Source organism: Myotis yumanensis, unplaced genomic scaffold (assembly GCF_028538775.1).
Source record: "Myotis yumanensis isolate MYYU_CA2020_CCGP unplaced genomic scaffold, mMyoYum1.0.hap1 SCAF_2, whole genome shotgun sequence".
Classification (NCBI taxonomy): Eukaryota; Metazoa; Chordata; class Mammalia; order Chiroptera; family Vespertilionidae; genus Myotis; species Myotis yumanensis.
Window position 1 is genome coordinate 157,700,191 of NW_027223753.1, and position 17,029 is coordinate 157,717,219.

At 40.9% G+C, this 17,029-nt stretch overlaps 1 protein-coding gene across 2 annotated transcripts in view; it reads right to left on the reverse strand.

The window, feature by feature from the left end:
* The window catches only part of GPR156 (G protein-coupled receptor 156), a 60,171-nt gene that overhangs the window by 20,375 nt on the left and 22,767 nt on the right, over positions 1-17,029 (reverse strand). For both annotated transcript variants that reach the window (XM_070403566.1, XM_070403565.1), the window contains exons 3-4: positions 4,959-5,094; positions 4,592-4,702 (exon numbers count right to left, since the gene is read on the reverse strand). In XM_070403566.1, the coding sequence (XP_070259667.1) occupies positions 4,592-4,702; positions 4,959-5,094 (247 nt within the window). The remainder of the gene's footprint in view (positions 1-4,591; positions 4,703-4,958; positions 5,095-17,029) is intronic.

Here is a 17,029-nt window from a genome sequence, read left to right on the forward strand (position 1 = left end):
AACAGAAAATATCTTTCTGAAACAAAGGTGGAATAAAGACTTTTTCAGATAAACAAAAGCTGAAAAAATTCAGCACTAGCACACTTGCATAGGAATGTTAGAGATCCTTTTTCAGAAAAAAGGAAAATAACATCAAAAGAATACCTGTACAAGGAGAGTAAGAGCTCTGGAAATGTCAACTTCATGGAAAAATATGTGATTGATTTTTATTTTTAAATATATCTTTAAAAGATAACTAATTTTAGCCCAGCCATTGTGGCTCAATGGTTGAGTGTCACCATGAATCAGGAGGTCATGGTATGATTCCAGGTCAGGGCACATGCTGGGTTGTGGGCTTGTCCCCAATAGGGAGCATGCAGGAGACAGTCAATCAATGATTCTCTCTCATCATTGATGTTTCTATCTTTCTCTCTCTCTCTCTTCCTTCCTCTTTTAAATCAATAAAAAAATTTTTTAAAGTAAGTTCTTTCTCCTCCATCAGATATTTGATTTTTAAAAAGATAACTAATTTTAAACAAACAAAAAAATAACATGTAAAAGTAAAAACAATAGAACAAAGATTGAGAAGGGGAGAAATAGAAGAATACTATTGTAAAGTACTTATACAAGGTGAATGCCAATTATACAAAAACTCTTCCAGGAACTAAAGAGGAGGGAATACTTCCCAATTCATCCTAGAAGGCTGGCATTACCCTGATACCAAAGCCAGAGGAAGATTTTACAAGAAAAGAAAATTACAGAGCAATATCCCTTATGAACAATAATTCACATTATAAACAAAATAAATCCAACAATATAAGAAGAGGATAATACATCATGACCAAGTGGAGTTTGTCTGGAATGCAAGGTTGGTTTGTGATTCTAAAATCATTTAATGTAATCCAACATATGAACAACTAAAAAAACAAAAACATGTAATCATGTCAGCAAACACTGAAAATGCATTTTACAAAACCCAACATCAATTCTTTCTTTATTTTTTAAAATATATTTTTATTGATTTCAGAGAGGAAGAGAGAGATAGAAACATCAATGATGAGAGGGAATCATTGATTGGCTGCCTCCTGCATGCCCCCTATTGGGGACTGAGCCTGCAACCTGGCCATGTGCCCTTGACCAGAATCAAACCCAGGACCCTTAAGTCCACAGGCTGACGCCCTATACACTGAGGTAAACCGGCCAGGGCACAACGTCAATTCTTTATAAAAATTCTCAGAAAAATAGGAATAGAGGGGCTTCCCCAACCAAATAAAAGGTATCTACAATGAAATGATAGCTAACATCTTACTTAGCTTTGAAAGACTGAATGCTTTCCCCATAAAATAAAGAACAATTCAAGAGTGTCTGCTCTCAGCACTTCTATTGAACATTGTACTGTTGTTTCTAGCCAGTGCCATCATACAAGAGATTGGACAGAAATTGTCTTTATTCACATATGATATGATAATCCATGTAGAAAATTTGATGGATTCTATTTAAAAAGCTACTAGAATTCTTGCCTGGGGTGGGAATGGCTGGGGGGGGGGGGGGGTGGTCAATTGGGGATAAAGAAGACAAATGTAAATAAATAAATAGCTACTAGAATTAATAAGTAGGTTAGTAAGATTTGCAGCAAACAAGGTCAGCATACAAAAATCAATCATACTTCTATATATTAGCAAGACAAAATTGGAAAGTGAAATAAAAAACAATAACATGTATAGTAGCACAAAAATATAAAATACTTAGTTATAAATCTAATAAAAGGTATAAAAGACTTCCACTAAAAAATACAAAAAAAAGCTGAGATAAATTAAAGAAGACCTAAATAAATGGAGAAATATACTCTGTTCATGGGTTAAATGACACAACATTGTTAAGAAGTCAATGCTCTACAATTTGATCTATAAATTCAACACAATCTCAATCAAAATCTCCACAGGATTTTTGTAGAAATTTTCAAACTGATTCAAAAACCCAAATGACAATTGAAAGGATCTAGAATAGCAAAAACAACATTGAAAGAGAACACAGTTGGAGAGGTAACAATCCCTAATTCAAGATTTAATATAAAGCCACGGTAATCAAGGTAATATGGTATTTGTGTTAAAATAAACTACATCCATGACACACAGTAGAATTCAGAAACAGATCAAGACATCTATGGACAAATGATTTTCAACAAAGGTAATTCAATGAAGAAAGGACAGTCTTGTCAACAATTGTTGCTGGAACAATTGGATATCCATATGTAAAAAAAAAAAAGAACTTTGATCCATGTAGCACACCATATTTCAAAATTAATTAAAAAATGATGATAGGCTTAATTGTAAAAATGAAAACTCTTAAAACTATAAACAAACACAGGAGAAAACCTTTTGGGGCCTTGAGTCAGGCAAAAGTTTTTTAGATTTAATACCAAAAACATAATTCATAAAAAAAATTAGATAAATTGAACATCAAAATTAGAAACTTCTTTTTGAAAGACACTCTTCAGTGAATAAAAAGAAAAGCCACAAATTGGGAGAAAATACTTGCAAATCATATATCTGATAAAGGACTTCTATCCTGAATTTAAAAAAAAAGAAACTTTCAAAACTCAGTAATAAGAAAACAAACAACTAAATTTAAACATGTTGAGAAATGAGCAGATACTTCACCAAAGAAGATCTACTATTATAGGGTGAGGCAAAAGTAGGCTTACGGTTGTATGTGAAACAGAGTTTCTTCTTGTATTTTTTTATTAATTATTTTATTATTGTCCATATAAACAACTGTAAACCTACTTTTGTCCCGATCTTGTGTATATGTGAAAAGATGCTCAACATTGCATTAGGGAAATGCAAATTAAGTCACAACGAGATACTATTACACACACTAATTAGAATGGCTAAAATAAAAAAGACCAACCAAGTCAGATGTTGCAGAGGATGTGGAGGAAAGGGACTCTAAAACTGCTGGTGAGAATGTAATATGGTACAATCACTTTGGAAAACAGGCAATTTCTTAAAAAGTTAAACATACACCTACCACATGATCCAACCATTCTACACGTGGGTGTTTTCTTTTTAAGATGTTCCTCCCTTTTTAAAAAATATATTTTTATTGATTTCAGAGAGGAAGGGAGAGGGAGAGAGAGCTAAAAACATCAATGATGAGAGAGAATCATTGATCGGCTGCCCCCTGCACGCCCCCTACTGAGGACTGAGCCCGCAACCTAGGCACATGCCCTTGACCGAAATCCAACCCAGGACCCTACAGTCCGCAGGCTGAAGCTCTATCCACTAAGCAAAACCAGCTAGGGCTACACTTGGGTTTTTATCTAAGAGAGATGAAAGGATATGTTTACATAAAGACTTGTACATGAATATTCATAGCAGTTTTATTTTTAATAGCCACAAACTGGAAACAAACCCAAACATCCATCAATCAGTAAATGGAGAAACAAACTGAAATGTGTCTACAAATTGGAATGCTACTCTACAATAACAAGGAAAGAAGCACTGAAGCACACCACAACATGGATGAATTTCAAAATAACTATGCCAAGTGAAAGAAGATGGGAAAAAAGTACATACTGTATGATTCCATTTATGTAAAATTCTGGGACATGCAAATCATCTAAAGTGAAGGAAGCAGATCAATAGTTGCCTAGGGACAGGGACAGGGGATATAAGGACCAATCTCCCAGGAAAGGGAGATAAAGGTGTATGAGAAAGTTTTTGTGGCTTATACACCATGTTTAATGAATATACACATGCCAAAACTTATGAAATCATACACTTTGAATATGTGCAGTTCATTGCAATAAAGCTATTTTTTAAAAAAATCAATATTCTAGAGGGATGGATATATTTCTTGTCCATGTTTAGGCAATGTTTTTCATATGTATGGGTACTTACAGCTGAGCTTTTGATAAATATTCACCATTATTCAATAATTAAAAAAGAAAAAAGCATCATTCCACAAAAGTAAACTCCCACTGGGAGATATATTGGGACTGGGCAGAGCCTATAGACAAAGAATTTGATGATCAGGCTTTGAGATTTTGGCAGCTCTATCAGGGAAACTGATAAAATGGGGGGATGTGGTTAGGATGACATCTAATAACAGAGACATGTAGGTGATCTGCTGCCACATAGCCTCTATCTGCTGAATGGGTGTCCTCTTTTTTGCTCTCTGTTCTAGGTCCATCCTTCTTAGTGCAGAGAGTGGCCTCCTACATGGAAAAGAACTGGGCTCCACTGAGGGAAATAACTGCTTACACTCATTCTCCCTCCCTCCACTTTCAACTCACACCTGTGTCGAGCAATGCTCTCTCTGGTCACCTCACGCTGGTGCCTCATCTTGGCCAGCAGAGCAGTACCAGGGCCTTGGGTGCATATGAAGCAGAACCTATGTTCAAAGACCTATCTCTCCAATAGCAGTAACACACACCCTTCCAGGCTTGGGGACTTAGGAGGCCACACGACTCCAAGGTTTGAAGCGAGGAGTAGGAACTTCAGACTATTGTAAAAAGACCAGACCAGTAATCTGGAAAAGCTTCTCTAGCTTTTAATCAATAGTGAAGCTGCCATCTGCAGTCAAGCACTGTGTACTTGTTGCTACTCACCACTCTCTTGTCCGGGACCCTCTGGGTAAACACCTTGTAGAGTCGCCAGCTCTTCCCCAGAATGGGTCCAAACACAAGGGAGGTCCCAATGCACAGCATGGACAGTCTTACCTGTAGGTGGAAAGGGACAGGAGCAAGAGGCATGAAAGAAACCATTGTCATTCTCCACACATTCTGGTCCGCAAAGCCTCAGGCCACAGAGGGCATGGGACAGAAGGGGGACCTCATTGACTCAGCATCCCAGGGATTGCCTCTGACAGCGCCCACATCAAAGACACAGATAACCACCACCTACAGGAGTAAGCCGATTAAAAACCTATCAAAACTTGGGCATTATATTTAAAACAAAAATTAAGACTTCACCTACCTGAATGAGAGTTTCCATTGAGCTTCCCACTGAAGCATCTTGACCTTGAATCCCAAAGAGGTAAGCGCTACTGTAAGTCAGACAACTGCCCAGTAAGGTCACAATGTTCAGATTGGGACTGGACATCTTCACAATCCTGGAGGGAGTCAGGATAAAAGACAGTCATGACCCCTTCCCTGGGGGAGGACACAGCTTCCTCACCAGCAACATCTCCAATGCAGCCTCAGAGGGAGGGGCCAATGGCAAGAAACCATTTGATAGCACTCTAAAATATTGTTATAATTTATTTATTTTAAAAGAGAACTAAATTCTGGCACTTCTTGCTTGTATAACTCCAAGTCTTTTAAGAGAAGGCCAACTTCTAAAAGAGTTAGGAGTTTTCCATGAAGTTTATGGTTGCTAAGAGACTGTTGCATGCAGCCTAGTGAATAATCTAGCAGGTAGATACCTAAAGAGATACAGTTGGAAACCTTTAGAAATGAGCTGTAAAGTAAACTGCTATTTGGGAAAAAGCCTTGGTATTTTTTTCATACGCTATTACTTTATTTGATAAATAAACTGTTTTCCTGACCAAGAGGGAACGAGGAAGCAGGGATTGGAAGCAGGAAATATGGCAAGGGTCTTTTCTTGAGGGGTTTAAATATGGTGACAGAGCAATTCAAAGATTAGAGGGAGGTCTCAGACAAATCCTGGACTCAATAGAGGCTCCGGACAAGGTAGAAATGTGTGAATTGGTTAACCTTAAGGAAAAACCAGGCTTAAGCTGTTTTTGTTTGTTTGTTTTTGTTATCGATAACAAGAAGTAAAAGTAACTAGTAACAATTAAAGAGGATGTATAGGTGTATTTAATAATTTTAGTCTAAACAGTATATTTTACATAAGTGCAATATTTATACTGAATCATATGATAATTACATTTAGTTATATTTTTTATAATATTTGAGGAGGAAAGCATTGTTATCTATATACCTAGATTACCTGGCTGACAATCTTAAAGTCCAGAGCCAAGACAAAGCCACCTGCTTAGCGCAACCTATTTTAACAGCAGCAAAATATCTAGGAGGTAATAAACAGACAGTTTGCTAGTGCTGGATTTGCAAACATCATAACCACCAGTGGCTCAGTTCCATTACTTTGTGGCTGGTAGCATGATTACATCCACACATGTAGGAACACCAAAGCACTGTCCCAGGACGCAGGCCCCAAGTATGGTCACCATCAGCCAGAGTCCAGTTGAACTTTCCCTTATCTTGGAGTAAAATCCTTGATTTCCACCTCCCGCCCCCTTTAAAAATAAAAACAACTTTCATGTATTCCCCTTATGAAACAGGGATAATAATACCCCTTCCCCTCAGAGCTGTGAGGAGTCAATGAGGCAATAGAGCTAAATGTGTGGCATAGGACCTGGCACGTAGTAAGCATGCTGCCAACATCAGCTGATGATGTTATTAATCTCAACACCTTCCAGGCTTCAGAAACCTCGGAATCACATTTCCTTCTCCTGTTTGTTTATCATCTACTAGTGGCCCGGTGCATGAATTCGTGTACATTGGAAGGAAATTAATTAGAAGAAATATTTTAATATCGCTATTCACCCTTTCTATATAATGGAAGTGTCAGAGATGAAAGAAAATTAGTAAAATGTATATGAAAATAATGTATAGATTAATAAATAAACAATAACAACATGATATAACAACAAAGACATGATATAAAAACAACATTGATAAAAACAATGACTGATAAATTGATTAGAATTATTCTAACACTGAGGCCAGTGTCAGACGGGGACAAATCAATTCTTGGAATCAGAACAACCTCTCCTCCGCAGATCTTGTTAGTACTTCAGCTTCAATTATGTTAGGTCGAAATCTTTTGATAATAAATCTAGTACCATTACAAAGACTCCATTTACTACTAAGATTTCTCAGTAGCATGATGATTGCACCTACTTTCAATTCTAATTTATGACACGACATTCCCAAAGGAGTAATACTTTTAAGAAATTCTATGGGAAAATTTTCCTTTTTGGCATCATCCATTGAAACTAGTATTATTGTCGATTACACTGTCATCTTTGAGTCTTAATGCAATATCTATTCCCCAGCCTTTTTCAGCATGTGGGAAAAGAATAGGATACATCATTGCATGTAATGTAGGAAACAGGTTACGGATTTGTTTCATTTTAGTGGCATTCGGATTTTGGGGATCTGATTTACAATGAATGAGCAAGTCCTTTTCAAAAGGAGGTCCTCCATCTTCGTTTCTGAATATGACGGCAACTTCGGTTACACGGGGATAATTATATCTACCCTGCGACGCCGCCACTTTCTTTCAGCTTCAGAATGTCAACAAAAACAACCAAATTCACGATCGACAATGACAGATCGAAACACACATGTGCAATTGGGGCCAGTGAGAGCTTTATATGTATCATGCATGCATGAGTCAACTTAGCCTTTTATAGATATAGAACAAACTTGCTTAATTAGACCTGCTTTCTGATGTAGTTAAACGTTTTCCAGTCCAGTGAAGCACCCCGACTTCTCTTTCAGGTAATTGTCAACAACACAGCAGGAAATATCAACACGAAGCAGATTATTGTAGATCATGCAGGGAGAACAAAGGGTAAAATATTTAACTCTAGCAGTGTTTGACTATATTCTGCGCAGTGAGAAAACCTGAAGTCATTTTCAAGTTCCACCATTTCTTACTTTTTTTCAGTCGGGTCAAGTTTATAAGCTTTCTAAATCTGTTTTCCAGCTAATGAAAAGAAAATAGGATTCCACTGAGTCTCCTATCTACCTACTCCAGGACTTCTGTGAGGATCAAACGAGACGAGGCACGGGAAAACGCTTCACAGACATTTGGTTACAGTGTAAACTGCTTCCACCTGAGGCTAGTCATCGCTAGGGAGAGGAAGCCAGGTGTTGCTACTTGATGTCATTACCCGGATGGTCGGACACTTAGCATGTTAACCTTTTATGTAGATAGATACCCTATCAATGGCCAATTTCTTTCACTTGTTATTTCAAAATCTCTCCGAGTTGTCCCTCCCTCTCCATTCCTGTTACCACGTTTATCCAAGATACAATCATGTTAGGATCAACTGGAGGCAGGTGTGACAAATGGAAATCCTGGCTTCATCTTTCACAGCTGTGTGACTCTGGGCAAATCATTCAACTACTCCTAAGTTCCCGTTTCCTCATGTGTGAAATGAAGATAATATCATCTTTCAGATCCACCCTCCAAGTAAAGCAAAGATCAAATGAAGCGTGTGCAAAACTCTTTGAAAACTCTAGGGTGATGCAAAAATATTAATTTTTAAATTTTTAGTGTAATCTTTAGCTCTCTGTAACACCAGTTTTCCCCTGTCCCAATATCTCCTATATATTACTTTCAAACTGATTTTCTTAAAATACCACATTCATCACTTAACAAGAGCACTACATGTATGAGGAACATTTTCCTATTGTTTGCCTTATGTCTCCTATATCCAAATTTAAGATCTAGCCCTAACATCCTCAGTCACCACATCTTCAAATAGTGGGCTTGCAGAGCGTCATCTTCCCTAGTTTCTTTATCTGTTCCCATAAGAAGGGGGAATATGTGGTGAATATTGATTAGCAAAATGAGAACAATGCAAACCAGCAGCTCCACAAAGCATTTGTTAAGAAGAATCATACATCTGAGAGACCAGTGATGACACTGAGTCAGAGAGGAGAGCACTGCTGACCTGGGACAGGCCATTCAGTGCAGTCAGAAGCTTGGGCAGTGACACTGCCACTGGATGGGCTCCTGCAAGACCAGTAACGGAGGCTATTCTTTCCCGTGGCCACCCACAAGCTCCTGGGCATGAGCAATAAATATCCGATGACCTCCTCATCAGCAACATTCTGGGTTTCACAGCCACGCATCTGTGTTGTCTAGATCACTGTAGGTAGGTTTCTTTCTGCATTCTTTTCCAGACCCCTCTTTTTTAAAATATATTTTATTGATTTTTTACAGAGAAGAAGGGAGAGGGATAGTGAGTCAGAAACATCAATGAGAGAAACATCGATCAGCTGCCTCCTGCACACCTCCTACTGGGGATGTGCCCGCAAGCAAGGTACATGCCCTTGACCGGAATCGAACCCAGGACCCTTTACTCCGCAGGCCGATGCTCTATCCACTGAGCCAAACCGGTCAGGGCTCCAGACCCCTTTTATGTGAACCCAGATCTCCTTTCGTGTAATTCAGTACTGCATGAAATCCTCATCTAGAACTCCCCACCTCCTGATTTAGTTAGGAGGAACTCAATTTTGTCTCTTTGGAAAAAATATAAATGGCATAGTCTTCACATCTCAGAAGTTGATGCAAATTCATTTTTCAAACGGGCATGACCTGGACTTATATATGTATATTTCATAGTAAAACAATTTTACTGGAAACTTGCCTCAGAAAAAAATGAATGGAAAGTGATTTACCTGTTTGTTTGGCCAAGTTAACACCTGTGAAGACACTGAAACGTGAATCATCTCCAATTCAGCAGGTGAATAATGTATGTCTGGGGAATGTCTTTGCTACTTTGATGGGAATTCAACCGGCAATGTCATTTGTATTTTTCTCTTAAACTAAAAGATAAAACTACATTTGCTGAATATTTTAATCAACCACAAACCCATAATTTCCACAAAGCAAGAAGATTGAAATATTACATACTTAATTGTAAAGAGCGAGTCACATCTGGATTACTTGTGTTGAGTTTACAAAGAGAATAAAGGCCGGACTGGGTTACTGGCAGTGAAAAACAAGGTGGGTTTTGTTTTTAAAGGATTACATAGTGATCTCATCAATTTTCCTTCATTTATTGATTGGCAATATGAGGCAAGAACTTTCTTGACTTTTTTATCCTCAAGTAAGTTCTCAATACATAAGAGAAAAAGATCCATCTGCATCTGCAGAATTTGTATGAACCTGGATTATCATCTCAATAGTCTATAATGAATTCAGATGCATAAGTGACAATCCACCAGCTTATAGGTATGATGACTTAAACATCTTTATCAAATATTGGTTTCTGAACTTGGAGGTTTATTATCCTTTGGTCATGCTATTGTTTCTTTTTAATGATGGGTAAGCACTGAGTTTGGAAACTGGGCCTGAAAATAGGGTGATGGCTACTTCTTGCCTTGCTGTGATTATTAGAAAACTTTCCTAAGATGTCACAGGACCATGCTTTCTAAAATGCTACATGAATTGATATACATGGTATCATTGTTTTAAACATATCTATAACTAAATATGAATGTCTTTTCAAAAGGCATTATAATAAAACAAAGGAGAATAAATTGTGAAGATTTATTGAATTTCTTTTCCAATCCACTGTTTTCTATCTGTGCTACAATAAGATTATAAATATATCTCATCTGGCTATGTTCTAAACAGCTTTGTCGTAATGTTGTCTGGTACGTTTCAGCAAATGTGATCATTTTTCTCTCTTGCTTATTTCTCATCTATTAGGTTCTCAATCTGAATCCAATTCAAATTCTGTGCACATCAAACTAGTATTTCTGTAACCTCTAGCCATTTATATGAAAACTTTGTATCATAAGGGCAACAATAGCTTTGCCCTGCTCCTTCCTCTCCTGCCTGGACCACCATCTTAGGAGATTTCATTAACCTTTAAACCTCAAAAGTTCTAAATTCTTTAATCATAATGACTTCACTTTATCCCACTTCCAGACACCCAGACCCAGGTCATACCCTGGGTTTTATGATTATTCAGAATGGTACCACTTCAAAAATTTTAACATCAATATCCTACTCTCTGATCACAATCCACCCAGTATTTAACTCCGACTCTTTAAAAAATTATTTTTCAATTACAGTTGACGTTCAATATCATTTTATATTAGTTTCAGGTGTACAGCATAGTGGTTAGACAATTATCACAATTTACAAAGTGATCCTCTGATAATTCAAGTACCCACTGGCACCATACTTAGTTATTATAATATTATTGACTTATTTCCTATGCTATACTTTATATCCCTGTGACTATTTTGTATCTACCAATCTGTACTTCTTAATCCCTTCAGCTTTTTTACACGCCCCCCTCCCCTCTGGCAACCAGCAGCCTGGTCTCTGCATCTATGAGTCTGTTTTGTTCATTTATTTTGTTCTTTAGATTCCACATATAAGTGAAATCATATGGTATTTGTATTTCTCTGATTTATTTCACTTAGTATAATACCCTCTAGCTCCATTCATGTTTTTGCAAAAGGTAAAATTTCATTCTTTTTTATGGCCACTAATATTTCATTGTACATTGTATATATGCACAATTTTTTTATCCACTCAACTATTGATGGTATTTGGGTGTTTCCATATCTTGGCTATTATAAATAACTAGAGGCCCAGTGCACAAAAATTTGTGCCCTGGGGGGGGGGGGGGGCTCCCCCAGCCCGGCCTGTGCCCTCTCGCAGTCTGGGACCCCTCAGGAGATAACGACCTGCTGGCTTAGGCCTGCTCCCGGGTGGCAGAGGGCACACCCAATCCCTAGGTGCAGCCCCTGGTCAGGCTCAGAGCAGGGCCGATTGGGGAGTTGGGGCGCCGCCCCCTGTCATGCACAGAGCAGGGCGGATTGGGAGGTTGCGATGCCACCCTCAGTCACGCTCAGGGTAGGGCCGATTGGGGGGTTGGGGCACCGCCCCCTGTCACACTCAAGGCAGGGTCGATGGGGAGGTTGCAGCGCCACCCCCTGTCACACACAGAGCAGGGCCAATCAGGGGGTTGGGACGCTGCTCCCTGTCACTCACAGAGCAGGGCCCATCAGGGGGGTTGGGGCTCCGTACCCTGTCACACACAGAGCAGGGTCGATCAGGGGGTTGGGGAGCTCCCCCCTGTCATGCACAGAGTAGGGCCGATAGGGGAGTTGGGGCACTGCCCCTGTCACACACAGAGCAGGGCGGATCAGGGGGTTGGGGCTCTGCACCCTGTCACACTCAGGGCAGGGCCAATGGGGAGGTTATGGCTCTACCCTGTCACACACAGAGCAAGGCCCGTGGAGGGGGGTTGGGGCGCCACCCTCTATCACCCACAGAGCAAGGCCGATCAGGGGGTTGGGGCGCCGCCACTGTCACACTCAGGGCAGGGCCGATGGAGAGGTTATGGCTCTACCCTGTCACACACAGAGCAGGGCCGATCAGGGGGTTGGTGCACCGCACCCTGTCAAACACAGAGCCTCAGGGCAATCAGGGGATTGGGGAGCTCCCCCCTATCAGGCACAGAGCAGGGCTGATCAGGGGGTTGGGGCGCCTTCCCCTGTCATGAACAGAGCAGGGCAGATAAGGAGGTTGTGGCCCCGCCCCCTGTCACACACAGAGCCGCAGGGCGATCAGGGGGTTTGGGCGCTGCCCCCTGTCACGCTGATCCTGGTGCCGGGAGCCTCGCTGCTCCGCTGATCCCGGTGCCGGGAGGCATATTACCCTTTTACTATATAGAATAGAGGCCTGGTGCACGGGTGGGGGCCAGCTGGTTTGCCCTGAAGGGTGTCCTGGATCAGGGTGGGGGTCCCCACTGGGGTGCCTGGCCAGTCTGGCTGAGGGGCTGAGGGCCGTTTTCAGGCTGGCGGGTGAATGAAGCTCCCAACTGCTCCTTTTTTTCTTTTTCTATTCTGGGCCAGCTTTAGCTCTGAGGCCTCGCTGCTGAAAGCAGGTTTCTGGCCTTTACCTTCTGTATTTGATACAATGTTGCGGTCCGGCTGGCTGAAGCCCAGCTGGCTGAAGCCTGGCTGACTGAAAGCCAGATTCTAGGGTTTTGTTTAGCTTCTATATTTGCAACATAGTTGCTTAGAGTTGCAGCTGAGAGGCCGGCAAGTCAGGCGGGAAACGTTGGAGTCCGTAGTCACTGGAGCGAGCAAGTCTCCCTGTTCGCTTCAGTGCATGGCTGCCAGCCGCCATCTTGGCTACAGTTAATTTGCATAAGGATATGCTGATTAGCCAATGGGAAGGGTAGCAGTCGTACGCTAATTACCATGTTTCTCTTTTATTAGTGTAGATGCTGCAATAAACATAAGGGTGCATATATCTTGTTGAATTTTAACTCCTTCCCCTCCTCCCCCCATAACCTGTTGCTCTCAAATTCTTCACCAGTTTAGATAATGGCAACTCCATCTTTCTATTTGCTTGGACCAAAAATCATGGAGTCATCCTTGACTCTTGCTCAGCACCATAGCCAATCTGTCATGAAATCCTATTAGTTCCATCCCTGAAATACATCCAGAATCCAACTACTTCTCACCACCTCTGCTGCCACCTCCCTGATCAGTCTTACTTTGCATTTCTTATTTGGATTATTGCAATAGCCTCCTAACTGGTCTCCCTGCTTCTATACTGAACCCCCCCCATATCTGTTTTCAACACAGCAGCCACATCGAAGGTGAATCAGATTATGTCACTACTTTGCTCAAAAGCCTGCAATGGCACATCTCACTCTGAGGAAAAGCCTGTCTACAAGGCTTACACATTTGGTCCCCATTAGTTCTCTACCTCATTTCCTACTTTGTTCCCTGCCCACTCCACTCGACATAGGCCTCCTTATTGTTCCTGGAAATACCAGGCACTCATACATTTCAAGGCTTTGAAGTGACTATTCTCCATGCCTGGACTCTTTAATTCACACATCTGTATCGTTTATTCCCTCTCTCCCTTCATGTCTTTGTTCAAATGTTACCGTCTCAACTAAAGCTACGATGACAACCCATATAAAGTCACACCCTTTGCCCAGAATTCCAAATCCTTCTGATCCTGCTCTGTTCTCTCCATCCCCATCCCACCTTGGTACTTATTAACTTCTAATTTATTACACAATTTACATATTTATTATTGTTGTTGTTTACTGTTTCTCCCAATTAGAATTTTTCATGATGTACTCCCAGCATTAAAACACTACCTCAAATATCAAAGGCACTCAATAAATACTTGATGAATGAGTGAATGAATCTCCCATCTCCCAGCCCCCTCATTTGCTCACCTCTAACACCCTTTCTCACTGACAGCCTGTAGACCTCCAGTTCCTTGGTTTTTTGGTGGTGGTTTTTTTTTCTTTTTCACAGTCTATCAGCCTTTCTTTCTTTCTCTGCCCAATTTCTAACCTCTGGTTGGTCATCTGAACTGTTCTCTCAACAACACCCAGTTCCCGCTGCAAACAAGCCCTTTTGCTGCATCTGTCCCACAAAACTCTCGTCAAAATTAAAATCCATTGCCTGCTTTTACCTCCAGGCAGCTGGGGGAGAAAATTATATAACCTTGCAGATTGCTGTCACCAAAATCAATGGCCTCCAACATCAATCAACCAAGTTCATTGTGCTATCAGTCAATATTTTTTTTTCCTATGAGGCATTTCTTAACATTTTCTTTATAAGTGACTCATGTCATTGGAGTCAAAGAAATAAGAGCATGTATCTTTCTGGTTGATGCCCAAGTCTAGGTTTGGTGCCCTCCTCTATCTCCTTATAACACCCCAGGGTATATGAGCATCAATACAATTGTCATGTTATATTCCCAGCTTTTTATGTTTGTCCCACTAAACAGTTTCTAGTCCTCAAAATCCAGGCTGTTTCTTATTCATCTGTATCTCAGGCTTCAGCACAGTCTTTGAAAAATGGCAAGCATTCCATAACCATTAGTTAGTGAGTAAGTGAATTCATTAATGGCTATGGAAGGCCGATCTTTTCTTCCTTTCTTTATCCTCATCCCTGACCTCATTTTTCCTTGGCAATGGTCTCTGTTAGATGGCGAATGGCCGTAAAGCAGCAGAGATCCCTGATAGTCAGAGGGAAATTGAAGAGCTGGTATTCAATGCCTCCGTATTAAGACAAGAGGGGTACTGGTAGGAGTTTCAGAGGGATCCCTTTGGTCCCTCCTGGAAAAGCTGAGAACTCCCTCTGAACACAAAAGGGCCAGATATATTTTGGGGGCTCTGAGTCCCGTGGCCTTCCACAGACATTGGGTTTTGACCACTTGGCAAATCCCCCTACTCCAAACCCTCACTGAAAACCTCATCTGGGTGAGCCCCTCCTTTGATTCCCCGTTAGCATGTTTGAAGGGTCTAAAAATAAACAAGAGAAAGGATCACTGTGCTTGTGGAGCTTCTGCTCTCCCATTTTCTTTGTTTCTAGGAAAGTGCAGCATCTTGGGGGGAGCGGGGGCGGGGCGTATATTCACATGCACACACCCACATATGTATTTACTTGTCTCCAATGAAATCAGGCCACTTGAAAGATTCCTTTCTATTGGCTGAGTTCTTCCGGGAGAATTCCTCCAGGCAATGCTTTTGTCCAATATGTCTCTTACATCATGTGTCCAGGGCCATGCAGGCCCAGTGATACGAGGACAGCCCTTGTCCAGCAATTGATGGATGAGACCTCATCTTCACGACCACACAGATTAGACTCCCAGCTTACATCTGCTCAGAGGTTAACAATCGCATCTCATTCCGTGGCTTCAGAAAATCTGCTGATCTTGGACTGATTTGCTGCCTGCATCCGTGCAGCCAGTAAATTACGTTTTTTTTCAAGAGCTAACCCATTCAGCCCTGCCTCTTGTCCTGGCTGGGCCCGGCCTCTCTAAAGCCAACCTGCTTTCCCACAGTCGTAAGTACTCGTGAGGAGAGCGAGCTCCTTACCTGCTACTGTATTCTGTCAGTTCAGGCCCACAGTTGCTGAAGCTGGAAAGGAACTGAAAGAACAAAGACATTCTGCCTGCACAATGGCTAAATGGTTAGCAGTGGTTGGACCTGATGAAATCGAAGGTCCTTTCCAGCTCTTCCTTTAACTTATTCCAGAGGCAAATTTCTTTTGCCTGTCACTGGCTTATTTCCATTTCTGCTTTTCTGCATGAAGCGGGAACAACAGACTGACCTGGTTACCAGACATGCATTAGGGTTATTTCCCAATCAATCACGCAAAATATTTAGCTATTAAATGCAAAAGAAAACCTGCTAAATATCCTGACCTCAAATGCTCATTTAGCAGACGACCTCAGTGTCTCCACGCTGTAATGATCTTCCTGTGGCAAACATTAATTAAACAACTCCTAAGGATCTGCTTGGCAAGGTCAGAAGAACTGGAGGCGGGAAGGCAAATAGGATAATTTCTGTCCTCAGCTCATTAGGGCACCACCTCCCTGGTTTCTAACCTTTTCATAGCAAAGACAATTTTCTTATTCTGTCTTTTCATCTTTTAAAATGAAACGAAGTATTAAGATAATGTAAGCAGTTGTTTCCTCAGTATCCACTGGGCTGTTTAACAAAATCTATGCATATGAATGTATGTTTATTATAGATGTTTATATGTGAATATGCATACGAACTTCCAGTGTAAAATTTCAGAATACATAACCCTCCTGGACTATGAACAGACCTGTGGACCAATTTAAAAATGCATCCTTCAAATGTTTTTAAAGCTGAAATGTGGAACTTTTTATATAATACCAAATGCCATTACTTCATTATGCCAGCTCAAGCCCAGGACAGTAGTGAAAAACATACTGACAGATTTGAGATAAGCTGGTGATGAGAGGAGAAAAAGCCCCAAAGCGTACCCTTAGTAGAAAGGCGCTTGCGTGGCTTTAATTGGGAGTTTTATGGCCACACTCCATATCAATTTTATAAAAAAATTAGTTTCCAAATGTATTTTTGTTATGTCTCATGCAATTGTAATCTATTTTAAATTGTTTTTAAACGCCGGAGGGAAAAACACTAGAAACAAAAAGGTTCTCTTCTCTCATAAACTCAGACCCCAGAGCGTCAGCAGTGCTGTCATTTATGAAGCAGCGGTTTCAACTTCCCGTCTCCCTTAGCTGTGGGAGAGGGCCTTGGGCAATTCCCAGCAGGAGACTTGTCATACTTCCCAGAGGGCAGAGCAGATGCCCTGATTTCAAGTGGAGCACAGAGCACAAGCACAATTGGCCACACGGAACACCCACTCACAGGGAGTCTGCTGTGAAGCAGACATTATCCTTCTGTAAATGCATCTCTTTGAGGCACCAAGGATTTGGCGGCCAGTCTGGGGAGGTTTCCTTTCCCT